Source organism: Vipera ursinii (assembly GCF_947247035.1).
Source record: "Vipera ursinii genome assembly, chromosome: 11".
In the NCBI taxonomy this organism is placed as follows: domain Eukaryota; kingdom Metazoa; phylum Chordata; class Lepidosauria; order Squamata; family Viperidae; genus Vipera; species Vipera ursinii.
The window spans coordinates 19,151,493-19,178,980 of record NC_139524.1 but is presented as its reverse complement, the minus strand read 5'-3'; the positions used below and the strand labels follow the sequence as shown (position 1 = coordinate 19,178,980).

Sequence of the window (27,488 nt, the reverse complement as noted above, 5' to 3'; positions counted from 1 at the left end):
CTTGCTTTCTCATAATTGCTGTTTAAGGTATGTGATGCTGTTTCTGTGTTGGCTTAGTTCAACGTACTGTTATTTTACAAATGGGACACAATATTCTTGCAGTGATATTCCAGGTTTCACACTTATTTTAATAGTGCTCACTTCATCAAATCAGGGCATTGTGAAGATGTGATTCCTGACTGTCTGGAACACCCAGGAAACCCAAATTGGAGCCAAAAGAGTATCAAAACCCTGGACATAAAAACATGTCAAGTGGGGGGGGGGAAAGCTTTTTGAAAAGGCAACAGGGAAAAATAATCTAAACCTGGATTGCTACTGCTGCTTCTCCAGAAAATATTCCATTGGGAACATGTGTATGTTCACCTGTTCCATCAAACCTGTTTCAAGAGATGATGTGATAATCTTCAGATGAAACTCTAGGAATCAAGTTGTTTAGCTATTGGATCCCTTCTTTTGATCCAGTCACAATTGCATCTGTATTCTTGGGTGGGCAGGGCATCTATTGGCTAATGGCTGGAGCAAACATTGATTGTGCAGAAATGATGTGAACTTGCATCCACCCATCTTCAAGCTTGTCAAGGTCAAGAAACCCTGTTCTACCTTGTTCAAAATTAATTGGAGACACGAATCCAGAGTGGGCCAGGAAAAACAATTGCAGGAATTGGCTGTGTCTAATCTAGTTTAATATAAAAAAAAGATTAGGTGAGACGTGATAGCATTTTTCCAATATTTGAGGGGCTGCCACAAAGAAGAGGCAGACGAAGGCAAGGCAAGAAACAACAGATGGAAACTGAACAAAGGAGAGAGAGAAGTAACCTAGAACCATGGAGAAATTTCCTAACAGTGAGGACAAATAACCAGTGGAACAGCTTGCCACCAGAAATTGCGGGCGCTCCATCACTGGAGGCTTTTATGAAGAGACTAGACAGCCATTTGTCTGAAACGGTGTAGGCTTTCCTGCTTGAGCAGGGGGTTGGACTAGAAGACCTCCAAGGTCCCTTCCAACTCTGTTATTCTGTTATCCTATATTCTGCTCCTTTAAGGATTTTAGGTGCTTAGTCGCTTCTGATAAAAGCAGTTTCTACCTTCTGTTTTTCCTCTAGTAACCATGGCGATACTCGCCCCTGCCAGTTATTCGGTTATCTCAAAAAAGTTGAGCTGTCCACCTTGTATAATCTCTGTCTCTGCCCTTTTGTCACCCGGTCCAGTGTTCCATCGAGTGTGGCAGTGGCACCCAGCAGAGGGAGGTCATCTGTATTCGGAAGACCGAGGACCACTTCGAGATGCTGAACCCCCACGAGTGCGCCTTCCTGCAAAGACCCCCCAGCCAGCAGTCCTGCCACCTCAAACCTTGTGGGGCCAAGTGGTTCAGCACCGAATGGAGCGCCGTATGTACCTCGATGCTTTCCCCACTCTCTCTTTGTGCCAAAGTACAGGTAGTCCTCAACATACGACAACATTTGGGACCAGGGTGCCTATGGTTAAGTCAGTCTGATTGTATGACCTTTTTTTTTTTTTTGGCCACGGTTGCTAAGCAAATCGCTGCTGCTGTTAAGTGGACTGTGCGATCGTTAAATGAATCTGGCTTCCCTTATGGACGTTGCTTGACGGCAACCAAACGGGAAGATTGCCGATCACATGACCCCGGGATGTGTGACTGTTGTAAATAAATGCTGGTTGTTGAGCGCCCAAATTTTGAGCACCTGGTTGTGGCGATGCTACGATCAGTGGTGGGATTCAGCCGGTTTGCACCACTTTGGCAGAACCGGTAGCTGATTTTTGGTTGCCCAGGCTCAAAACGAACTTCCGCAAGCGGCATCCACACACAGAGAACCGGTTGTCCCCATATTTGAATCCCACCTCTGGCTACAATGGTCATACGTGTGAAGGCTGATTATGGCATTTTTCAGTGTTGTAACGTCGGATTGTTGTTAAACAAATGGTTGTAAGTCAAGGATTACTTGTGCAACGTGCTGCTGATGCTGAAGCTATTTTTGAACTTTTGGACTCGGGGCTTAGGAGTCGTGGTGGCGCAGAGGTTAGGTGCAGTATTGCAGGCTAATTCTGCCAACTGCCAACAGTTCATTCTTGACTGGTTCCAGGTTGACTCAGCCTTCCATCCTTCTGAGGTCGGTTAAATGAGGACCCATATTGTTGGGGGCAAGGGTTTGGCTAGTCTATGGAAAAGAAGGACTAAGGGGGACATGATAGCAGTATTCCAGTATTTGAGGGGCTGCCACAAAGAAGAGGGGATCAAACTGTTCTCCAAAGATCAGAGGGCAGGGCAAGAAACAATGGTTGGAAATTGATCAAGGAGAGAAGCAACCTGGAATTAAGGAGAAACTTCCTGACAGTGAGGACAATCAACCAGTGGAACAGCTTTGCCTTCAGAAATCGTAGGCGCTCCATCACTGGAGATTTTTAAGAAGAGACTGGACAGTCACTTGTCTGAGATGCTATAGGTTCTCCTGCTTGAGCAGGGGGCTAGACTAGAAGACCTCCAAGGTCCCTTCCAGCTCTATTTTGATTGAAGATGCTGACTCTGAAAAACCACTTAGAGAGGGCTGTGAAGGACTGTGAAGCGGTATATAAGTCTAAGTTCTAATGCTAGTGCTATAAAAACATTCTTTAACAAATAATTTAAAAATGGGAAGATTGCAGGTGAAGTTAGCTCCTTGTAGATTTTGATGCTTCGGTCATAAAGCAAGAAAGCGGTCTTGTTCTGGCCTCTGCTGCTTTCACTGCTTCGTCCCTTCCTCACCACTCATTGGTGGAGTCGGTCCATTCTCTCTGTGCTGGCATTTTTGCTGCCCTTCCCAGTCGCAGCAGGAACCAAAATGCAAACTGAGTCAGGTTTGGCTTAATTAAAAAAATGCACATTAAGAACATTACTCTCAGAAACACTTGACATAGTTTGCAGACTAAAGATAAATGCACTGATTAAGGTAAGCATAGAATAACCCAGGGTATTATTTACATCTGCAGCCTTTGGTCTTCCCAGAAACTCACTTTGGCTCGCTCTGCTGTTCTTAGCATAATCTCAGGAAGGGAATCGGTCAGAGAATGGGTGACTGGCCCGGGGTCATCCAAAGAACTGCTCAGCTCAGTGGGGAGCTCTGCACATCGCCTCACGGGCTGAGGTTGAGCCTCACGCAGAATTAAAAAAATTACATTTGCAGCTTGGGTTCTCAAAACAAGGAATTGGTTAAATTAGTTGGTTAAGTACGACCCCCCAGACTTAGAGGGGCCAATGCAGGTTTTGGAATCTGCAGTCCAAGAGACAGACAGACAGATGGATGGATAGATAGACAGAAAGATAGATAGATAGATAGATAGATAGATAGATAGATAGATAGATAGATAGATAGATAGATAGATAGATAGATAGAACAGATGGACAGACGGACATATAGATATGTAGGTAGGTAAGTAGGTAGGTAGATAGGTAGGTAGATAGATGATAGATAGATAGATAGATAGATAGATAGATAGATAGATAGATAGATAGATAGATAGACAGACAGATAGATAGATCACCCAACCTCACCACAATGCTTTTGCTTGTTGCTTTTGCAGTGTTCCAAGTCGTGCGAAGGCGGCTTCCGAATCCGGGAGGTGCGATGTCTGTCAGATGACATGTCCCCAAGTATCAAATGTGACTCCCAGCTGAAGCTGGCAGAAAAGGAATCCTGCAACACCCAGGACTGCATGCCTGACATAGGTAAGAAGCCTGGTCTTGTTTTTCTAGCCATGGATCTCCATCTAGTGGAGAAAGAAAGAAGTCTATTTATGCCCCTGAGGTTACGAAGGCAGTTCTTGGATAGATGGATAGATGATTTTAACCAGAGCTAAATGTATCTCTCTTTCAAAAAAAAAATTAGAATGAAAAGATGGCTGGATGGATAAATGGCTGGCTGGCTGGATAGATGGATGGAAGATAGATGATAGATAGATGACAGATAGGTATAGATAATAGATCCTTGTATGGATGTATGGATGGGTGAGTGGATGGATGGATGGAGATACAGAGAGAGAGAGAGAGAGAGAGAGAGAGAGAGAGAGAGAGAGAGAGAGAGAGAGAGAGAGAGAGAGAGAGCGCTTTTAGATAGGGTCCTGATGATCGCCTGGACCAGACCTTGCAGTCTTGTTGAATTCTGTGCATTGATGTCCTCAACTCTCAAAGTCGCCAAGGTTGGAGACCCCTGACCTAAAAGGTCTTTCTGATGTTCTGCTTCCAGATGAAAACTGCAAAGATAAATACTACAATTGCAACGTGGTGGTGCAAGCCCGCCTCTGCGTGTACACCTATTACAAGACGGCCTGCTGCATATCCTGTTCCAGAGTGGCGAATCGGCAGTCGGCCTTTTTGGGCAGGCGATAACAGCTGCTCCATCCCGGGCTTCGGACCTGTGCCTCAGCTCCTGCAAGCTGCTTTCACAACACTTCTACCTTTGCAAGAGTGGTTCTTTCCCCCCCCCCATAATGATGGGCACCTCTGAAGGGGTGATGGAAGGACCACTGGGGGAATATCACTAACACACACTGTAATAAAAAACATTGGGGAAACCCATGCTGTAAAGCTGCACCTTCAAAGCTTTAGGCATGAGGATACACGCTGATGGATGGATGGATGATCTGCCATCAGGTCATTGATGACTCTTAGCAACCTCATAGATTTTCTCCATGTCGACCTGTTGTCCCTGACCTGGTTTTTCAGCTCTTCAGGATGCATGACAAGAGAGGTAGTCTTCAAACTTACAACCAGAATTGGGATTGGAATTTACGTCGTAAGTCATTGCGGTTGTAAATTGAAGGCACGGGGGGGTGGGGGGAAGCTGATAGAAATCTGGCACTTCTGGGATGAAGTGGGGGAGGTCTTTGCATTGTCACTTTTGATGAAGCTCATCTGACTGGGTGCTGCCCCTGGCAAAGAGACTGGACCATTAGCTGTTGACTAGATTAGAGGTGTTGTCCGAGCAAGACTATCTGACATCTCACAGTCTCTTTGAAGGGCAAGGACAGATCTGGAAAAACCTCGTGCAAACAACTCCTGGTTGGCTTGACTTGAGTCAAATTGACCTACCCAACCCAGGTTCTCATTGACGTATGAAAAGGCAACTTCATGGAGGGCTGTGCAGGGGAGGAACGTTTTATTTAGAAATTTTCCCCTCCTCACCCCACAAATCTTGCAGAATGGTGGGGTGGTTTCCCCCCCCCCCCCAATTATTTCAGTTGTCTTGTAGTAAACAAGCATGTTGTTTCAGTCTTCTTCTTCAGGTTCACCACATTCCTTTCTTCAGCTATGGAGCAAGTTTAAGGAACCTCCGTTTCTGGCCTCCACGTTTCATTTGTAGGATCGTTCCACCAGACTTCGCTCTGGGCTAAGAACATTTGCTGAGTTCTGTCGTTTCCATTCCCTGTTCTTGGAGAAGTGGAGAACAAGCTCCCTTATTCTGGGTTCCAACATAACTATGTTTATATCACCGAGTGATTGCTTTTGATTTCCAATCGAACCAATGGGAAATCAATCAGGGTAGATCTCCCACAGCATCCTTCATTTCTGGACCCAGAAATAGAAGTCTCAAGGACGTGTCTTGCTCATTTTGAAGAGAAGAAGAATTAGGAACTCAGATTTCATTTCTGATGCTGACTTTAGCTCAAGAAGAAAAGATTTTTACTCATTCCACCTCTCTCTCCCCCCCCCCCCAGTTTTAGCTCAGATCACAGTTGACTTTGCAGTAAACAAGATCAGCCCCTGGTTTGGAGAAAATTAGCTTTCTTTATGCCCAGATCCATACAAAGCTAGTGAGATTTCTCATCAATGTTCAACAGAGGCATGAAAACTAAGCCAGATTTAGGCAACGTGCAGAATGAGAGACCTCACCTCCCATTCCCTGTGCCAATTAACCTAAAATTAACCCCATCTGGCAAAATAAAGAAGGATATACTTTTTTATAACTTATTTTTTTATATTTGTAAATACAAGATGTTTATAGGAAAGTATGTATTCTAAAGCCACTACAACAAAATAGTTCTATTATTTAGAAAGCGATTTTTTTGTGGTGTATTTTTAACAAACAAAAAAAGGACTAAAATTGTATTTATTTATATATTCCACTGCCATGTCTGTCCAGTTTTTTTTTTTTGGTAATACTAATCAGCTTTTAGCCTGGAAATTCTATACCATGTCGAATATATCAGTATCATGCTTTAATCCATATTTAGTGGGTATGTTTTTTTAATTCTGTGGTTAATCATCCGTTTTTACAAATGGCTTCTCGTGTTAAAAAGTGAGAGATGTATAAGTTAAAAGGACCTCTAGATTAGTTCAGGATTTATATGCTCAGCAATGCACCTGGACTGTATTTGTACAGCATCCTTTAATATTTGTATACATATTCGCCAATGAGGAAAAAAAAAGGTATTTTTGCTTATGACTAATTTATTTTTTACTATTGTGAAAAAGTAATAAAGACATGAAATAAATGCCCTTGGTTTCATTTATACTTTTGTCTCCTCCTTCATTTAATTTAATTAATACAATGCTTAACTTTCATTTACATTCATTTGCCTCTTGACCACTAGCATTCCCCAAGGATTTTTCCCCTGTCACTCGTTCTATAATTTTGTCGCCTTGATTTAAAGTTTCTGGGATTTAGGTGTATCCTACCTGTAAAAACCTGTATCACTTTGCTACGGGCAGGTGGAGCAAGGTGTGATACCCCTGCTATGCTTTTCCCAATATTGGAATACTGGGAAATTTCCTGAATTGGAATATTTGCAAATTACTTTGAGGGATTGCTTTCCAACACTTACGTCGTTTTGGAATCTGTTTGAAAACGTCTCTGTTGCACAGCTCTTCCAAAGGGTTAACACACAAATTTGGGGAATATTTTCACCATTCTTCCCCCCCCCTTTCTTTTTTTTGCTCTGATTTTTAAGGCAATCACAGCCTATTGAAAGCAGGCTGGCACCAGACAACAACAACAACAAAAAAAAGCCCAGAGACTTAACAATACCTTTTTTTTCTTCCATTACCAAATGGTGCTCTCACATAGGAAGTTTTTTTTCTGAGAAAGGAAGAATGTGGAGGGATCAAAATTATAGGGGACTGATGAGGGAATCAGGATAAAATCCTGATCTTTTTAAAATTTTAATACAGATTTCCTTGATGTCCTCTTTAGGTATATCATTTTTATTCATGCAAAAGATATTTATGTCAGGTTTCTTGTTATATGTTGTCTTTCTATCTCCCTTTCCTTCGTCTAATATGATTGCTGTTGCTAGTGGCACTAAGGATCTCTTCGTTAAAAAAAAAGAGGATAGGTCTTTAATTTCACAACCCCATCTTGATTTGTGTGTGTGTGTGTGCATTCCAAAGAATACAACCCAGAAAACAATGTGTTTTTCAGACTAGTTTTCAACCAGAGAATAATGAATGCTACTGGATTCATTAAATGCTATTAACTGTCCCGTAGCATAGTTTTGGTGAGTCTCTCGCAAACCCTTCACTATTTACTTATTTATTTGTTTGTACGTTTGCCTTTTCTTTTTAATTTTTTTTTTTGTTCTGCAATTTTCTCAGGAGCTCTCTTTAAAGAAGAGATTTCCGGCACATGTGGTTCCTCGTGCCCACTCTTGGTGAAATTGGCTCTCTTAAGTCTTCAAATGCCCTAAAGTGAGAAGAAGATAAAAGGATGTGCCTGAGACTTGTTGCCAATTCTCTCCCTGGACTCCAATTATCCTCCCTTTACATTGGTGCTGTAGAGTAGAATCCTGAAAAACAAGGGAAGTTTCTAAGAAGAATCACCAATCTTTAAGTAACAGGTAGCTCTGCCCTTGACTGGTAAGCAACTGAGATTGCTAAATGGATTTTTGGCAACCGTGCAAACACCCAGAGTACACCCCCATTTTCAAACTACAAAAATAGTTAAATCATTTATTTGTGATAGTGGCGAAGAGCTCAGGTGTAGGATGACAGTGGAAGTTCATTCTCCAAGCTTGTGGGTTGGTTTCCAAATGTTTCGTTACCAGGCTAGGTAACATCTTCAGTGGAGTTTAGCAGATGTCAGTGTCGGTGTTCTGCTAACCCATCACAAAGCCCTCACCTGACCCATCACCACAACATCCATCACAAGACCCTCACCTGAACGTGACCCTCCCATCACAAGACCTACTGACCACACAAAGCCCTCAGAAGCAGAAGAACAATGACATTCCCTAAATGCAGCGGAAGATGTTACTTAGCCTGGTAACAAAACATTCAGGAACCAACCCACAAGCTTGGAGAATGAACCTCCACCCTCAAAATCATTTATTACTAGACAATTTGTTAGAGAGTAATAGACCTGAGCTGAGGAGAGTTAAGGATTTTTTATTTTTTTGTTCTTCTTGTTTTGTGAATGAAAGGCTGATGAAGCGAGCAAGAATGGTCCTTTAAATTTTGTTTGCAATTTGCATGTTTAACAAGGTGTGACCTCAACTCTGCCACTGGAATTAAACTGTAGATCTCCCTACAATTGCCTGAAGCTCCTGGTTGTATTTACACAAGGTGTAAAATTCATTCCTGAATGAAAATCTTGAAACTCTTAGATCTTTGTAATACTCCTAAACTCACTCTGAGTATCTCCTCTTGAAGACTACCCTCAGAAGGATTTTGCTGGAGATGGTTATTTCAAGCCAGGGTTAGCTTCAAAATGTTCGCCCAAGCATCCTGGTTGAGCAGAAAGCAAAACCTCCAAAGGCTGTGCCTGATGCTCAAAGGACAATATCATATTTGGGGGAGTATGGTTGGAAGTTAGACTAGCGGGGAATGGAGTTGAGAAAGTTGTCAAATTTAGCTCTGGCCTTGAGAAAGAGGTGGGACAGGAGGAACTCTTGCTCCATCCTTGGACAATAGAAAGTCTGAGAAAAAGATTCTAAAGTCATTATCTTCTTGTCCTTCAAAATGGGTTGATGAAAGTTTGGGTATTTCTAGATTTTGTTAACTTACTCTGCAACATATAGTAGCTTTCCTGGAAATCCTGCTATCTCTCTTTCTTGGCATGTCCTACTTCAAAGACCTAACCCCAAAATGCACCCATAGAAGGGGCAAAATGCAATATCAAAGTCAATCAATTAATCAGAATAAAGCTGGAAGGGACCTTGGAGGTCTTCTAATCCAACTCCTCCTCAAGCAGGAGAACCTACGCCATCTCAGACAAGAGACTGTCTAGCCTCTTTTTAAAAATCTCCAGTGATGGAGCGTCCACGATTTCTGAAGGCAAGCTGTTCCACTGGCTAATTGTCCTCAGTCAATTACTGTATAAAGGATGGAGAAAATTGTAAGAGGATATTTCAGAGCTTGATGTTTTCAATTTGGAGACAAATGCAGAGTTGTAAACAAACATGTACAAAGCATGCACAGGTAAGTTAGGAATTCACCCATAAGTATTTGGTGGAAAATGGCTGTGCCATCACCTTCCTAATTTTCTGAGCTCTTTGGAAACATCTCCCATTAAATTTATGGCACGCACCCTTTGCAAGCTCTCTCCCCTTTCTTAATGCGATTTCCCAATGTCCATGATGCATTTTGAACTGTAATTGGGATGGAAGGATGAACTACCTGCCTAGGAAAATATGACAGGCTAATTGCTGGCTTTTTTTTTCTTCCTCTAAATACAATCAGAATAATTAGTCCATCTGGGGCCAGAGATTGTAAGATTGTATAATTACTGTGTTTTGTTACATATTAAATTAAGCAATTGCTCTGCTGTGCATTTGCAAATACTTGTCTGGATTTTCTTTCTTTTTTTCAGGAAATGCAAACTGTAATTTCATTGCGGTACATTGCAACTCTAGAATAAAATACTAATAGCAACGAAAACAAGCTTTTGAGGAGAATCCGGAAAGTAATATTTTGAGGTCAGGAGCTGGCAATCCACAGCTTTGATGTAGCTCCAGGTTGTTGTGGGTTTTTTTTTTTGCCGTGTTGTGTTTTTTAGCTGGAAGGAAAAAGACCTAAATTTCTTAGCATGTGCAGGAAGAAATTAATTAAAATAACTTGTAATTACCACGATTACCTCCAAGTAATGGATTTAAACATTTCTCCCCACTTTAAGATTACAAAAGCCTGCTGAATCTTTGACACTCAACAGGTTTGGATGACCCCCAAACCTTTGCCTTACGCAGGTAGTCCTCAACTCATGACCACAATTGACCCCAAGATTTATATTGCTAAGCAAATTTTGTCCCATTTTGCAACCTTTCTTCTGATAGTCATTAAGAGAACCACTGCAGTTGTTAAGTTACTAATACGGCTAAGTGAATCCGGCTTCCCCATTGACTTTGTTTGTCAGAAGGTCTCAAAAGGGGATCACGGGATCTTGGGACTCTGCGGCCGTCATAAATAGGGGCACTTTGATTGTATTTTGACCACGTGACCCTGGGGATGCCTCAATGTTTGTTAAGTGTGAAAAAATGGTCATAAGTCACTTTTCCCAGTGCCGTTGTAACTTTGAACGGTCCCTAAACGAACTTATGTGCGAGGCAGGTTCACCTCAAAGTATTTCAAAGGTTATTTTGTCTTCATTTAAGGAAGGAAGAGGCTGCCTTTAAGTTTCTGGGAGGGATCCATTTCCTTCCTGCAGGAGATCTTATAGATCATGTCACCAGACCTGTGTGCCTTGAAGTTCTTGGTGCTGCATTTGGTCCTCTACAAAGCCATTCTAGAAAATTTCACCCGCTTTTCTGCGTTCTTGGGGGGGGGGGGTTGCCTTCTGCTTTTAGACTAATGTTGGTAGTTAAAGGTCTGTTAGAAGGGGACCATCCAGCATTTAAATACAAAAAACATCTGCTACCTCCTGTGCACGAACTAAACCTAACCTTGACTTCACAGAGGAGAAACACGGAACAGAAGAGACAAACAGCCACGTTTTAGCCAAAGCAAGACCACAGGAGATCAATAAAACAATTTTCAGATATTGGAATGGAGATTCTGGGAACAGCAGCAACTTCCCCCCTCCCCCCCCCGTTCTTTAGAGAACAATTGAGGGATTTTTTCCCCAATATATAAAACTACTATCGGTCATTGTAAGAATTCACTTCACAAACTTTTCAGTAGGGGCACATATATATATATATTTGTGGGGTGGAAAATATGGAATCTTTCCTACCCATTGACGATAGTCATCCCTGAAGTCAGCCATGAATATTGAGTGTATGGAAACTTCAGATTGACTAAAATTCATGTATTTGTTCATGCACGGATGCCTTCAATGCTCTCCAGGGATTAGAAAGTGCCACGATCAAATTTGCTGCTATCAGAATGTCCATCCGTTTGGAGGGCTTTGAAGATAGGAAATCACGGAGTGGGAACGAGCTGGAAGTGGTTGCTAGCTCCGTACCATCTCCGGAATCATGGATGGGCTGCTTGGAATGAGGGGAAGAGAAGCAGAAGAAGGACACAATATTTGTCCACTTCGTTGATACATTTGGTTAGCTACCAGCAGGGTCTTTTTAATGATCTTCTGAAGCTAAACTCTGTCCACCTACAGCAGGGATGTCCAACTGCCGGCCCACGGGCCGGTTGCATCATACAGAGGCCGTGCCCAACCCAGCTCCGGCAATGCAAAAAAAAAGTCACGATGCATCATGACATGTCACGTAGCATGGCAGGTTTGACACCCGTGACCTACAGGAAACCATAAACCATTCCAATCTACTTAACATGTAGATTGATGGCCCAAAGGTGCTTGTTTTCAAGAGGAAGCTTGACTTTCTTTGTTTTTCCTTGAAGACCTTTCCCTTCTCATCCAGAACTGAAGAAGCTTCTTGGACGAGGAGCGAAAGGTCTTCAAGGAAAAAGCAAGATAGTCAAGCTGCTTCTTGGGGAAAAAAGCCCCTTTGGGACAACAATGACCTGGGTGACGGGGAATGCCCATACCCGTGTACATTGATGACCAATGTTGGTGAGGTTCTCTTAAGTTAGACAGGCAACACATGAGAGATATCTTAAAACCTTCTCAGAAGGAAGATACAGTTCAAACTCCTAAAACTGATCACTTGGGATTTACTAAATGAATTCAGTTTGATTGAATTCTTGGCCTGCCACTCAACAGAGAGGCTTGAAACGTTCTCCCTTTCTCCTCCTCCTCACAAATCGCAGAGATCCTGACAATACAGACTGACAGCCACTCATTTAGCCACTGTTCAATGTTACAAGACCACTGAAAAGGTGACTTACAACCAGTCAGTCTTCACACTTGCAACTGTGGCGTACCCCATGGTCACATGATCAAAACCCGGGCCCTTGACAACCGGCATGTATGTATGACGCTTGCTGCGTCCTGGGGTCAAGGGACTGCTATTTGCAACCCGCCCAGCCTGCTTTTGGGAGATTGTCAGATTCGCATAACGGCTGCCTCGATTTGTTTAACAACAGTGGCACAAAAGGCAAAAAAAGGTCGCAAAATGACCGACTTAATAACCACCAGGCTTAGCAGTGAAGGTATTCTGCTGCCCATTAGGTGTCACTTGAGGGTGTTTCTCTTGCTGAAATGGAAGATTTTTCACGTTATCAAAAAAAAGGAGGGGGGGTCACTTTCCTGTAGCAGGTAATTTTGCTGACTCCTTAAATTTCAGAGCACTTTAGGTTACACAAAGCCTTTTTGCCTGATCTGTTTTTTCATAAAAGCAAGGAGGCCATTCAGCCCGCTCCAATTCCATAACACTTAAATGGCAAATTACATGATTACTTCTAAGGTAACTACTTGGGCTTTTTTTTGCTTTTTTCCATTAAAACTTGGCAAAATCCAACAGAGGTTTAAAATGAAGGTAAATGCCTCGAATACTAAAAATCACCATCTCATGGAGGCTTAATGAGCCTATTCCTTCAGGAAGAGTAGCCAGAAAGGAAACAAATAGATTTTGCTAGGAGTTCAGGTGTGTCTGTGGCTTTCTCTGAGGTAAGAACTGCAAATCTTGCAAGAAATAAAGAAGGGATTTACTTTAGGAAGGACACTGGAGCTTCTTGTTCTCGTCCTGGGTGCGGATCATGGCCACAAGAGCACAACATAGATAAGGAGCGTTCACCCTGTTCAACATCCTTTGCTGTAGTTTTTAGCTCTCCCTTATCTGGCTTTGAAAGGTAACTCAGAGTAAAATCCAATTGTGTGAACATGGAGAATGGCAAAAAGAGATAGAAGGAGAAGGAAGGAAGGAAGGAAGGAAGGAAGGAAGGAAGGAAGGAAGGAAGGAAGGAAGGAAGGGAGGGAGGGAGGGAGGGAGGGAGGGAGGGAGGAGGAGGAGGAGGAAGGGAGGGAGGAAGGAAGGAAGGAAAGAAGGAAGGAAGGAAGGAGGGGAGGGAGGGAGGGAGGAAGGAAGGAAGGAAGGAAGGAAGGAAGGAAGGAAGATAAAAAATGTCAAGATTATTAAATGTTTTCTCCTCAATTTAGAACAGCACAAAGGGTGATATGGCCAAATTCTTACTATTCTTAAATAATCCCTTTTCCTTTAATAGCATGTTCTGAAAAGACTAAAAGCTTAGTTTCAAATCCTGTGTCAGGAAACTGGCAAAATAATGCATATTTATTAACAAAAGGATCAATGCTATTCTTGGATACTTGAAAGAGAGAGAGAAAGAGACAGATGACATTGTTTTGACTTGGCACATGTTTAGTGAGTCAATATCTGGGACATTTTGGGTGATCGCCAGATGTTTATAAGAGGAGATTAACAGAATTCCAGTGCTTCCATTTTTTATTGTTATTTTCTTGAAAGAAGACCTCCTGCTCCTAATCCCACCTTAATAATTAAAGAAGAGGTCCCAATATTGGTCATGTTCTTCTAATGATTGTCGACATGTCACTGGTAGCTTTACTCCTGTGCTGCAGTAAGTCAGGAGGTTGAGAATTTGTCTGTCCTTGATTTAGGTTCAAAGGAAGACCATGTTCCATCATCAGAAGGAACATTCCATCTGCTGTTTCCATCAGCATGGATCCATGTCCCTCCCAACAGTAGGCATCCATTCATTGTGTTCCTCTTTCTCATTTTCATAGCTTGACATTTGTTTTGTCTTCATTCTGAAGCTGGATCGCCTCGTTCTTCTCTTATCTCCAACATTGTTCACCTCTCTCTCTCAAAAAAAAGTCCAATACTCTAATAAATAAATCCCTGAAACTCTGTGCCATTCTGTCTGTGTTCCTATAACTCGCTTAGCTGGTAAATAATTCATTCTTTTTCTGGATTCTCCCATTAGAGTGAAGCATTAATGGCCCAGATGAAATAAAACCTAAAACCCAAATTATTCAAGTTTACTACTACCAACTTTGGAAATTGGATGAACAGAGCCATTGGGATTTTCACTAACCTGGTTTAATGCACTGTGGGAATATAAGAATAATATGAGTGTCAAAGGGATCCCAACATTCTTTGCTTTTTTGCAGAAATAAGGAAACCATTTTCTGTATGAGCTGGTCCTTTTTTCATCTTAATTCTTTGGTGCGTCGCCATTCCTACTGGAATTAAACAAGATCTTCCAAACCAACCACAATGGAAGAAGCAACTAACAAAGAAAGGCAGGTCTGTTGGAAACCTGGGTTGTTCATAACCTGCATCTGAGACAGACCAGACAAAATGATGAGAGGAGAAATTGCTGTAATGGTCTGAAAGCAAGGTCACCATTTGAATGGAGGATGCGTTGCAATTTTATTGTTATTTCACTTAGGTTTTAATTAGCTTGTGGCAAGAGGCAGTCAGCAGAGTTCAGGCAAACCCATTATCCTCCATTTGCCTGTAAGAAATGTCCCCAAATTTCTTAATTCCTTAATTATTGCATCCCCGGTTTAATTACTGTCAGGAATAAGAGGCGCAATCAACACAGAAGGAAGGTGCTGGAACCCATTAGATCAAGTCAATGTTTTCATTAGGGAGCTCACTTGGAGGAATCTCTTTCCAGTTTAATTGAAGTTTGGTAAATCATTAAAAGTCAGTGCCTTGCATAACAGCAGTCCATGGGGAAGACAAGGGGTACAAGTGATACCACACACATCACAAGGTCACTGAGAATAGAACACACGTTGCATAATTCATAAGGCAGGTGGCTTGGCAGTAGTTTGCATTGTATGTGCCTGTATGGATGTCTTCTATGGATCTCGTAATTTATGAATTTAATGTAGACTCACATAGCCTAAGTTACATTGTGGTGTCCCAGATACGATGAACATCTCAGTAAATCTTGTGCCAATGTTTCCAATGAAAGATTCACTGCAGAACTGAGAGCCATAATCCTGCCTTGTTAGATGGTATAACTTTTGATAGGAGAGAATATTTGTAGCTCAGGGTTGAACTGTGGGGTCCTTGGTCCTCTCTCAGCTTGGTGTTCTCCTCGCAGACGTTTCGTGACCCAACTAGGTCATGTCATCAGTGCTGTAAGGGAATGGAGCAAGGAAAGGAGGAGGAGGAGGAGGAGGAGAAAGAGGAGGAGGAGGATTGTGGGGACCTTGGTGCTCTCTGAGCTTGGTGGTTTTCTCCAGATGTTTCATTACCCAACTAGGTCACATCATCAGTGCTAGAATGGAATGGGGTTTGCATTTTTATATATTAGTGGTTTGCCCTGTCAGTGTTGGTTGGACTGTTCTTGGGGATTCCTTGATTAAGCTGTTGTTTACTGTTAGTTTGTTTATCTGCATTGATAGTCCCTTGATTGGGCCATTGTTCATTTGATTGCTGGTCTAGTGTTACTCTTGCTGTTAGTCTCTGCTCATATGGGTATTGTTTAATATACCTTCTTAAATTCTTGTCCACATTTCCCTTGGAATGTTTATTGTGATGTCCAGTTAAAGGGTTTTTTCCCCCCTACTGAGTCATTTTTTTATGGGAGAATGAGTCAACCAGATGTCCCAAACTGACAAAAATCAGAGCCATCTAGGGCTGAGCCCCACAGGAAGCACGATTTGTAGGTGACCATGATGCCTGGCCAACCCTATGGGGAAGATCATTTCCAGAGGCTGCAGCTGGCTTAGTTCATTTCAGCCATGATGAAAGGTTTTGGAGCCACTTAAAAGATTAACAAATTGCTTGGAGTATACACTTTCCGAGTCTCCATCACTCAATTTGTCAGAATGTCTTGTAGTGAGCTGCTTCCACCAGCAGAAAACCACCCACCAGTGATTTGGAATCATGTTCCAGAAATTGCTTGTCTCCCAATCATTAAATAGAGGAACTACAACCTGTTTCCCACCAGCCACCTCATTAGCCAGACAGCTACAGAAATACACAGAGCTTTCCATTCTGAGATGGTGAACCATAGGAAGCCACCCACGTGTTAATTAGTCTTTAAAGTAGGTACTCCAGAAGACCTGTGGGTCCCCAGGCTTAACATGAGAATGAAGGGATGCATCTTGACCGTGACAAAGTTTAGCTAAATTGATTCTCCTTCCAGGACTTACTGTTTGGTATTGTGGGGATATTATTATTATTATTATTAGAACATCCATCGCTTAGTGATGTGGTCATGAAGTATGTCATCACATGACCATGTCTGATTTTTCAACCTTTTATTTAGCTACAGTCATTAAGTGAACCCCTCAAACATGGCTGACTGAGAGAGAGAGACAGAAATCTACCATTACAAGAAAAAGAAAATGGCGGTCATTGTGTTGCTTAGCAGTGGACTTTGTCATCTGAGCCTGCTGGATGAGCAAAATTACACAGGGTAGGGGAAAAATGGTTTTCTCTCCTATTTCAGTTTCCAGAAAGATTGCCTTATTATTTTATCACTTCAGCCAATATTATCCTTCAAGGACGCCGAATTAAAATAGGTCTGGAGAGACGCGGCCATTCCTCAACCATTCTCTTAAGACAAGCTACAACGACTAATGTGTCTTACTGGCCTACTTAAATTTCTGGTTATCTGTAATTAGGAGACTACTAATGAAGGATCAGACTCTTAATGCTCATTGCTGAAAAAGCCATTGGCAAAGCAACAGGGAAGGCTTTAAGATCTTTTCCTGCTTCAATCAACACACAGGGATTGTTAAAGGAAACAAATAGCCAAGTCCTTTAATGCCAAAGGTAAAAAAATCTTTTGAAGAAGAACATTGACAAGCAAAGAAGAGACCCCATCAATAAAATCTTCACCATGGAGGTTTAATTAGACTTTCCTTTGAAGTATCTGGGGAAGGGATGGGGTACTACCTGGAGGTCAATTCTGCAAACCCAAATTCAAACAATTGTTCTTCTTAAATTGGGGTTTACAGAGAAAGAAAAGCTGGATTTATACATATTAGCCCCAAATAAGCAAGCTGGAATAAGAAAATTGGCATAAGAACAGCTGGATTTCTACCTATTAGCCACAAATAAGCAAAAAGTTAATGGTTTCTTGGTTGACTGAACCAAATCAGAGTTGATGCTTTTCTGAAAATTTGGTCCATGGATGCTCTGAGTCTTTAATAAATATTTTTTGGAGGTCCCACCTAGAGAGGAAGCTGTTAAATGAAGTTGCTCATCTCCTCTTTGGAGTTTACTAAAGCCCACTTCAAGATTAACTTGGCCATCTGGGTGCCTTGCAAAGAGCTAGATCTTCAACACAACAAAGGCCGAACATCTGTTGTGACACCAACCTGTTGTGGTTTGAGGTTCCCAGAGGGCTAGGTTTTTTTCCCTTCTTTTAGGGAAAAATGAAAGGAGGAAGACAAACACCGCAGAACAATCAGTGCTATTGTCTGTCTTTATTGTTGAGAGACAAAAGGGAGAAATGGGGCAACAGACGGTTTAGAAACCCATCTCACCCCACAATGACTTCCTGAGCAAAAGACAAAAGGAAACAGATTTCGGCTGATAAGGACTGGGGGCTTTGTAGTCTTCTTTCCCATCAGAAACGCCTGGAAACTGTAATTTTTCTTTTGAAATCTTGATTGCAGGTTTCATGTTTTGATGCCTGATGAAAACTGGTTGAAAGGAATAAATGATAGGGCTCTCGGAAATTGGAGGAAACCAGACAGGAGGAGAGGAACAGGCAGTGTTTGTGACTCAATTCTGGGCTTCTGAAGTGCCGATCAACCTCTGCTGTCCACTGCAAGCTTCCTCGTCAGGAAAAAGTGCCGACTTGGCCATTGGCGGCCTCAGATCCAGGTAGTAGGAGAGAAATACAGAGTCGGAAGGGACCTTGGAGGTCTTCTAGTCCAACCCCTTGCTAAGGTAGGAAACCCTATACCATTTCAGACAAATGGTGGTCCAATCTCTTCTTAAAAACTTCCAGTGTTGGAGCACCCACAGCTTCTGGAGGCAAGGAGTTCCACTGGTTAATTGTTCTAACTTGTCCTTCACTTGAGGCTATAGACATTCTGAGACCAGAATGGCTGTTGCCAAGCCAGGCCATTGTTAAGTGAGTCACACCCAGTTTTATGACCTTTTTGCCCCGGTTGTTAAGTGAATCACTGCAAGGCAAATCAAATGGTCATTAAGTGAATCCGGCTTCACCGGTTGACTTGGCCTGCCGGAAGCTGGCTGGAAAAGTCACAAAGGGTGACCGCATGACCTCGAGGTGCTGCAACACTTGGTCGCCAAGTGCCCAATTGTTGATCACATGACCGCAGGGAGGATGCTATGACAGTCGTAAGAGTGAGGACCAGTGATCAGTCCTTTTGTCAATTGCCATTTTTCACCACATGCCTTTCCAGATGGACGAGGCATTCTGGTGATCCATTTTGCCCAAAACAACTCAGTTTTTGCAACGCTGTGGGATCCAATTTCCCATCGACTCCGCTCAATAGATTTTCGTCGCATTGATATTAAAATATCCTGGAAGGCAAAGTCAATCTGCCGCACTTCAGAACCGGGAGGGATTTAAAACCTCTCTGAGCTGATATTTTATTTTTTGCCTTTGCTGGTGTTCTGTGGCTTTGCTGTTCGCTGCTCCCTGCTCCGGCTGCTTTTATCTTTCCCAGCCGGCTGTAAAATCAGGAATATTTGCCATGGGTGGAGGAGAGCCTGTCCTAGATCATGCAGATCAATCCCAGAGAGTGCGGTGGCATTTCTCTTACAATGACTTGGCACCGTTTCAGCCTGGCGGCAAAGCAAGCCATTTAATGGTGACACTGTTTGAAATTTGCAACTCGGTGCAAAAAATCTGTTTCCAAAGGAAAAGAGCCAGATTTGTGAGTCAGCAAATGCCCAGGGAGGTTGTTTACCCTTCTGGGATGCATTTCTTGTTTTCCTGCAGTATGACCGGACTTTACTGTTTCTCCAAACTAGCTCAAATGCATGCATTAGGTTAAAAAAAACTGTGGTTATGTTGCTAAGTGAGACATTTGTTAAGTGAGTTTTGCCCCATTTTATGACTTTTCTTACCACATTTGTTAAGTGAATCGCTACAGTTGTTAAGTTAGTAACATGTTAAGTGAATCTGGCTTTCCCCATTGACTTTGCTTGTCAGTGAGAACAATTAGCCAGGGGAACATCTTGCCTCCAGAAGTTGTGGGTGCTCCAGCACTGGAGGTTTTTAAGAAGAGACTGGAGAACAATTTGTCTGAAATGGTACAGTGTCTCTTGCTTGAGCAGGGGATTGGTCTAGAAGACCTCCAAGGTCCCTTCAGGGTGTATTCTGATTGATCATCTCTGCATTAATACTTACATTCTGCTGCTACGTATACCATTTTTCTTGGAAAGCAACTGTCCAAACTTAATAACTATTCTGAATGCATTTTATCTCATTTCTCAGCGTGTTTGGATATAGCTTTTGAGCAGAGAAGGACCCTGAAACCCATGATAATTGCAATGTTCTTTGCTTTAATTTATTTGAAGTTGCCCACAGTGTATTAGATAGCACTATCAAGGTATATTGGACAGCGCTAACTCTTTGGGAGGGCTCAGCTAGGTTAGATCAAGTTGAAATCCTTGAAATCCGCTGAACTAAGAGTAGAGTAATTGCAACAGGATATGCTAAATTAGCCTTGCATGAAACTGTATTGCTGGCTGAGGTTATTTCTTAGATGGATTTCCTCTGCCTGTTCTTCCTGAGAGTGTCTAGAATCTTAACATCACCTTAGCAGTAAATACTTCTAACATCCAATTGCAAGAAGGAGAGACTGTGATAACCATTAAATAGAATTGATCAGTTTTCCTTTTTATTCCCATGTCCAAATTCCATTCCACTAATGAACATATGGACAACTTTGGGCTATTTCTCACCAAGGAAAGGACCAAACAACATTCTCATCTCTATGATTGATTGATTGATTGATTGATTGATTGATTGATGGCATGTTGGTACTGAAAACCTAGTAAAGCATCTCCTGTTCAGTTTAGAGGACTAGAACTGGAGACCCAAGCTGGAGTTCACCCACAATCATGGATGCTTCTCCAATGACCTTGGGCCAGTCTCTCCCTCTCTGGCCAACCTACAGGATCTCAAAAGATTATGGTGGACATATCTGGAGGAGACTAGATGTATTTCTCTGAGTTTCATTATAGGAAACATTATAAAGCTAATCAGGAGAACAATAAAGAAGAAAGACACGACTCGTTTTGTGTCTTAAGCTCACTACTACATCGTAGAGTAGAGTAGAGTATAAAGGACTGATACTTTTTTCAGTTCATTAATGAACGGCTAGGAAACATTGGCAGATTCTTCCTGCAACTTCAGAGGCAAATCTATGTTGTAGCAATCGTTTCTATCTCAAAGCTATCTCACCATGTCTCCCTGTATTTCTTCCCCAAATGAGAAACGTTCCTATCAGCACTTGTCAAGTCTCATAAAAGAGATGTGAGCCAGTCAAGGGTGAAGAAGACACCTTCTGGGTATCTTTAAATGCTTGCCATTTTACAGATTGTGGTGCAAAGAAAAGGATGACTTGCCAACTGAGAAAAATTCAAACCCAGCTCTTGATCTATGAGGTCAAACAGGGGTAGAAAGTGGGAGTTCTCCTTCCTTCTTCTCCAACTTTGAGTGCCTCATTGCTCCAAGGTGTTCATGGCGGCACGTCTCCCTCTCTCAAATATTACTTATAATTTGCTGTGAACCACAGCCAAGGTCTCGCAAGCTAAATGAAATGACCTGTCATATTTCAGAATGGATCTTGTAAACAAAAAAACTTTCCCAGGGTGCAATTTATATCCAGAGAAAGTGTTTCCAGATTAGACTGGCTGCCCAAGTCATTTGTCTTCCCAAGGGCTGAAGAGTGGTGTTGAGCTCCTAAATTTAAATGTTCATGGTCTGTGATTTCTAGCTTGTAAGTTTGCTGACAGCTAAGTATTCGCAAGTTGCTTCTGGAGTTTTCCTGGTTATCTCATTTTCATGTGGGTTGAAAAGCTTAAATTTCTCCCCAAAAGGTTTCTGCGGCTTTGTTGGTATCTTGGGAGTGAACGTAGATAATCAGGCTGCATCACTGATTTACATACATTAAAGACATTACAGCAAAGAGGATTTGCACGCTACAAAATGGAAAAGTTGTCAACACTGGGTAGACCACACGAACAGGCCAATGCTATAGTAAACTCCTGATTTTTGAAAAATAATAACAGCTTTAAAACTGCATTTGTTTCTACATGCCTTGAGTTCCTCGCTTAAATAAGAAAACCGAAGGAGGCTGGACAATTATAGAGAATCTGTCAGCCCTATGAGGCAAAGAAGACCAAGATATAGCCTCCACGGAAGATTAAAACCTTCTTTTGTTGAGATTAGCTACAGTAACAAAATCTTGGAAGTCTGATTTTGGTTCCCCTCCTTATTTTATATTCATCCCAAGTAAGGAGGATGTTTCCTAGATCATGTTTTATAAATTAGACACATTCTGGTGACAGAAACTCCCTGAATATGGGCTCCAGCACAAGTCCAGAAGACTAAACCAAGTCTTTCCATCTGGGTCTGTGACTGACCCCGATTGGATCCTACAACATTATCTTGGGCCACTTGTATTTGCCTTCATTCGCTTTATAAATCCACCCATTGTCTGGACTCAAGCATTATTTGTGTGGCTTCCCTCTCTCCATCAAGGTCACCTTCTTTACTTCATACAGAACATCTGTAGGAGAGCTATTCCTCTTTCTTTATGGTCACCAGCGTAGAAGTTTGAAGAGGGTATAATCCGTCACCTTCTTGAGTACAATATGCCACCCATGTCCTACTTGAGTATGGTATGGTCAGCAGAATAGACTATGAAAGTTTGGGATGGTCTCCTTAAAAACTGGATTAGCTGAATCCAATTATTATCTGACACCAACCATTCAGGGAATTTAAGAATTGAATATTTATGAACTGTGCAGTTCTTGGTCCGCTCTGAGTTGGCTTGTCTTCTTGAAGATGTTGCATTGCTAAGTGGGTAGGTAACATCAGCAGCCTGGTAAAGAGACATCTGCAAGGAAACAACCAAGGTCAGAGAAGCCCCAAAACTCCACTGACCACCTCTAAGCTACACACATTTGCTTCTATTGGAAGTTTTGAACTGTGCCACTAAAGTTCTTGCAACGCAGTGCATTTCTTCAGACGCAGCTATATCATTTTGTTTTCATCTGCCAGGGTGTCCACTGCAGAATTAGATGTGCCCCTCCCCAGCTAGGAGAAGACTCCTTAAATATTTCATTTTGATTTGTGCTCTCCTCTTTTTCACATTCACTAGTTACTGTTTGCTGAATAGTACACAAATAAGGCTTATTCCTTACCCCTGGAAGACTTCATTTTTAATCTAATTTATATTGCAGACATTACGGATAAAAAATAGATAGCTGACTTTGAAGTAAGTAAGTGGAAGTACAAGGGGTTTTTCTCCTTTTTTTTTTTTTTACAAAACCAAAAAATAGAAATGCCCTGGTCAATGACATTCGTTTTCAAGTTAATTTATGTTGATGCACCGGTGCAGAACAAATTTGGTTTCTTGGCAAACATTAAATATGAAACTCTTTTTATGACAGATGTTTTAATGAAGGGCCATAGCAAAGCACCTATTTTAGGACAGCCCTGTCCTGGTTATCAGCTCTTATTTCTGCAAAAATAAATGCGGCCCCACTGTGGGTGTAAAACAGATTTTCTCACGCTGGTGTCCTCTGGATGTGGCTGCCTTGGCAAGCGATGAATGGAACTGAACATTTGAAGACACCAGATTAACTGCTGCAGTTGTCCCTTAAGCAACTGATAAAGAACAGTCCTTATTCCCATGATAGCAATAGCACTTACAGTAGACTTATATACCCCTTCACAGTGCTTTACAGCCCTCTCTAAGTGGTTTACAGAGTCAGCCTGTTCCCCCCAACAATCTGGGTCCTCATTTTACTGATCTCAGAAGGATGGAAGCCTCAGTCAATCTTAAGTCGGTCAGGATTGAACTCCTGGCAGTGAGCAGAGTTTGCCTACAATGCTGCATTCTAATCACTGTGCCATCAGATAGATAGATGATAGATAGATAGATAGATAGATAGATAGATAGATAGATAGATAGATAGATAGCAATAGCACTTATATACCCCTTCACAGTGCTTTGCAGCCCTCTCTAAGCGATTTACAGAGTCAGCATATTTGCCCCCAACAATCTGGGTCCTCATTTTACTGACCTCGGAAGGATGGAAGGCTCAAGGTTGGCCCTGGAAAGTGATTACGATTGGTCCTCGACTTTATGACGGTCATAGCATTCTCTTTGAGAGAATGAAAAATGGGAGCCCAGCTTCGTGCTGAGCCTCCCTTCGTGCTCCCCCACAACTTACAGTGACACAAACCCTCCATCTTATTACACCCTGTGAGCTAATTGCACAACGCACCAACCTCGCAAGTCAATTATGCATAAAGTTTATATTATTAAGTTTATATTATATTATATTATATTATTTCCCATTCAAAAGCCTAACAGCCCATGGATAAAAGCTGTTCTTCAGCCTGTCAGTATGGCTGGCTATACTCCTGTATCTCCTACCCTATGGTAGGAGAGTAAAGAGATACCGTCCAGGGTGTGAGTCATCCCTGAGAATTTTCCTCACTCTTCCAAGGCAGCAAGTCCTGGCGAGGTCATCCAGTGGTGTCAGGGGACAGCTCACAATGTCTTGTGCTGTGCTCACCACCTTCTGTAATACTTTCCTATCCGCGGCTGTCAGGCCTGCATACCAGACCACAATACCATACGAGAGGACGCTCTCTACATTTGACCGGTAAAAGAGGGTCATTAGCCGTTGTTCTACCCTGTTCTTCTGCAAGACCCTGAGAAAGTGAAGCCTCTGTTGGGCCTTTCTGGCCACCTGGGTTGTGTTAACTTTCCAGGTCAGATCTTCACAGAGGTAGACTCCCAGAAATTGCACTGGTTTTCAAGTTCAGAATCTTATTACAGTTCTTCTAACGGCGACATTCTTTCCCCAGGAAAAGATTGGATCTCTGAAATACCGTGACAAATTTTCTCGTCATAATCTCCCTTGGAGTTTTCAGCAATTATTCTCCTTGTGGACTGAATTAACCTCCATCCTAGTAGGAATTCATCATCCCTGCCCTTAAATCTCCAGAGCGCTCCTCTCCTTTACAAAGGAGATTACAGCAGAGCCAGCGAGCAATGGGACTCTCTGCCCTTGGGGCTGGGTTTACTAATGACCCAGCCAGGAAAGCAAAGCAGAAGAGACACAAGTGTAGAAATGTAAATTTGAGGATGGCTGCGAAAATAATTTACCTATGAAAAGTTGCAAAGCAATGGAGACAAAGTGTTTTGTCCCCTCTCACAAAATGGGGTACGTGCCTGTGTATGTTTTCTAGATTGCTCAAGATACAACAATAGAGGGAGGGGTTTTTTTCCGCCATTGTCTATTCTCCTTTGGATAAAGGGGGTGAACTAAAATCTAGAACGGTCTTCCTTTTTCTGACTGGCCAGAATAGACTTCACCTGCATATGGCGATGTACAGAATTGGAATCAGAATAGAGCTGGGAGGGACCTTGGAGGGCTTCTAGTCCAACCCCCTGCTCAAGAAGAAGGCCATTTACAATTTCTGACCAATGTTGTCCAATCTCTTCTTAAAAGCCTCCAGTGATGAAGCACAACTTCTGGTGGCAAGCTGTTCCACTGGTTAATTGTCCTCACTGTGATCCATCCATGGCTTCTTGTCCTGCCTTCTTTTGCTCTCCGAGTTCATGGTGACCTAACCCTAGCCCTAAATGGAATTTTCCTCCAATGGGATTTTTCCATGTATTTTACCTGGAAACATAGATAGGGCAGCCTAGAAAGGTAAGTGCCCTCCTAACCATACCCAAGCACTCCGAGTTTGTTGGCAATGCCCATTTTGCTCTCTGAGTTCATGGTGACCGGTGTGTTCTATGACAGAAAAAGGCATTGCTTCTGGCGCTTTGGAGAATAGCTTGACCCCCTCTTCTTTGTGGCAAACCCTGAGATATTGGAAGACTGTTATCATGTCACCCCATTCCTTCTTTTTTCTAGACTAGCCATACAGAAGCAAGATTTTTGTATAAGAAGGATATAAAGATATTCACGTTCTACTCCTGTTCCTAAAAGGGGGGGAGCCCAGAAACCAGAGAATTCAGACCTGAATTACAAATGATTTCCTCTCTAATCAAGCAGAAAATTTTCCTCTCCCAGCCAATGATCTGATTCTTGGATTGTTTTCCCCATCTGAGACAGAAGCAAGCAGGGAATTTGAATTTTAAAAGCTTGCATCAAACAGAAAAGGGATTGCTTCTTTATTTATCCATCAAAGCAAAAGCCGTCTCAGAAAAGAGGTTAAAAAGAAGTTTAAGGAAAACATTTTTAAAGAAAGAGGGTAGAAGAAAGAAGAATGTGAGGAAAGGTAGTTAGGAAGGGAAGAAATATTATTAAAGTTTGTTGCACAGTCAGCCAGATGTTCGGGCCGGATTTGATATTTTTTATCCACCTATCGAGTCTTTCCCAAGAGGCTGGGAGAGGCAGATGTTGTGATTTGATGTTTTATTATTATTAATAATAATAATTCTGAGATAATTCTTACATCCACAGAAGTTTTAGCTAAGGGAATCAAAGGATTCCTTCAGAAGGACAGGGGCTTACATTGGATCAGAAGGATTTGGCATTACACCTAAACGAGGAGAGACAAATAGATTCTTAATAGAATTGGTACCTCTAAATCCTCAACCCCTCCTGACCCCCATCAGACGTTTGATGTATTCTGGCCCTGAAAATGTCACAAAACCCTCTGGAGCATTCCAAATGGAGGAAAGGGGAAAATTAAAAATATACAGGTTTCCTGGAGCAGCAAATTAATTTTGGCCCCAGCACTTTGTCGGTGGAACACCATTTTGGTCCTTTCCACCCACTGGTGGCTACTAAATAACTTTGCTTGATTAGGTGCTGGGAAGGGCATTTTGCTTTATGTCGATCAAGACATTTATGTATATATTATCCCACCCCAATTATTTTTATAAATAACTCAAGGCAGCAAGCCTACCTAATATTTCTTCCTTCTCCCATTTTCCGCAAAACCACAACCCTGTGAATGAGTTGGGGGGAGAGAGAGAGAGAGGGAGAGAAGGAGAGAGAGAGAGGGAGAGGGAGAGGGAGAGAGAGGGAGAGAGACTGGCCCTAGGTCACCCAGCTGGCTTTCACAACTAAGGTGCAACTACAACTCACTGTCTCCCAGTGATTGGCCAAAGTCACCCTACTGCCTTTCACACCTAAGTTAGAACTCGAACTCAGTCTCCTAGCGATTGGCCCAAAGTCAAAGCCAATTTTCATGCCTAAAATGGGACTAGAACTCTCTGTCTCCTGGTGATTGGCTCAAAGTCACCCAACTGTCTTTCATGCCTAAGGTAGGACTAGAACTCAGTCTCCTGATTTCTATCCAGATGCTAGAAACAAGACATGATGTGAACAAAAGAGGTTTAGATCTATGCTTTGATTTTTCTATCTACCTATATGTCTATTCATTTCTATCCTATGCTGGTTGGGAAATTCTGGGAGTTGAAGTCTACCCATAAGTAAAATTTCAGAGGTTGAGAAACCCTGTTGGAAAACTACTCCCTGTTCATCCACTCTTTCACCCTTTCTCTTCCTGTCTTTCTTCATCAATCATCTATTACACCTCTACACCCAAGAAAAAGAATTCTTGGCGCTGAGTACAAGAAATGGATAAAATATAATGGCTTGTAAAATGCCTGGGAAAATAATCGGCTTTCACTTGGTGTTGGAAGATGCAAATGTTGGCACTGAGGAAACATGTCTGGAGATGACACTCCAGTCTACTGTATGGTCCCCATCCTAAAGAAGACCTTTCCCTTCCTTCTTGATTTTGTCTTGGCCTGGACACTTAGAGAAGAGCAGCTAATTTTGAGGAGAGATGCTCTTTCAGACAACCATTTATCATTTGTTCCCCCTGCTTAAAATGTTACAAAAACCACCCCGAAGCAGCACTGCAGGTCATCCATAATTCTCCAGCAGATTGAAGAGGCTTCCTTGTGCATTTATCTTGGCAATTCAAAGCCAGAAAAGAACAATTTCTACCTTGTGGATGCACTAAATCCTTGGATTATAAAATCAATCCATTCCAGATGCTTCTGTTA

The 27,488-nt window shown here is 42.2% G+C and overlaps 1 protein-coding gene across 1 annotated transcript in view; it reads left to right on the top strand.

Moving 5' to 3' along the window:
• LOC310645501 (thrombospondin type-1 domain-containing protein 4-like) overlaps positions 1-4,577 on the top strand; it is a gene marked incomplete at its 5' end in the record, with an annotated part of 114,340 nt that extends 109,763 nt beyond the window's left edge. Inside the window, 3 exon segments of the mRNA XM_083371274.1 lie at positions 1,209-1,388; positions 3,577-3,721; positions 4,239-4,577. Coding sequence (XP_083227400.1) covers positions 1,209-1,388; positions 3,577-3,721; positions 4,239-4,381 — 468 coding nt within the window. The 3' untranslated portion in view covers positions 4,382-4,577.
• Between the last annotated feature and the right edge of the window lie 22,911 nt (positions 4,578-27,488).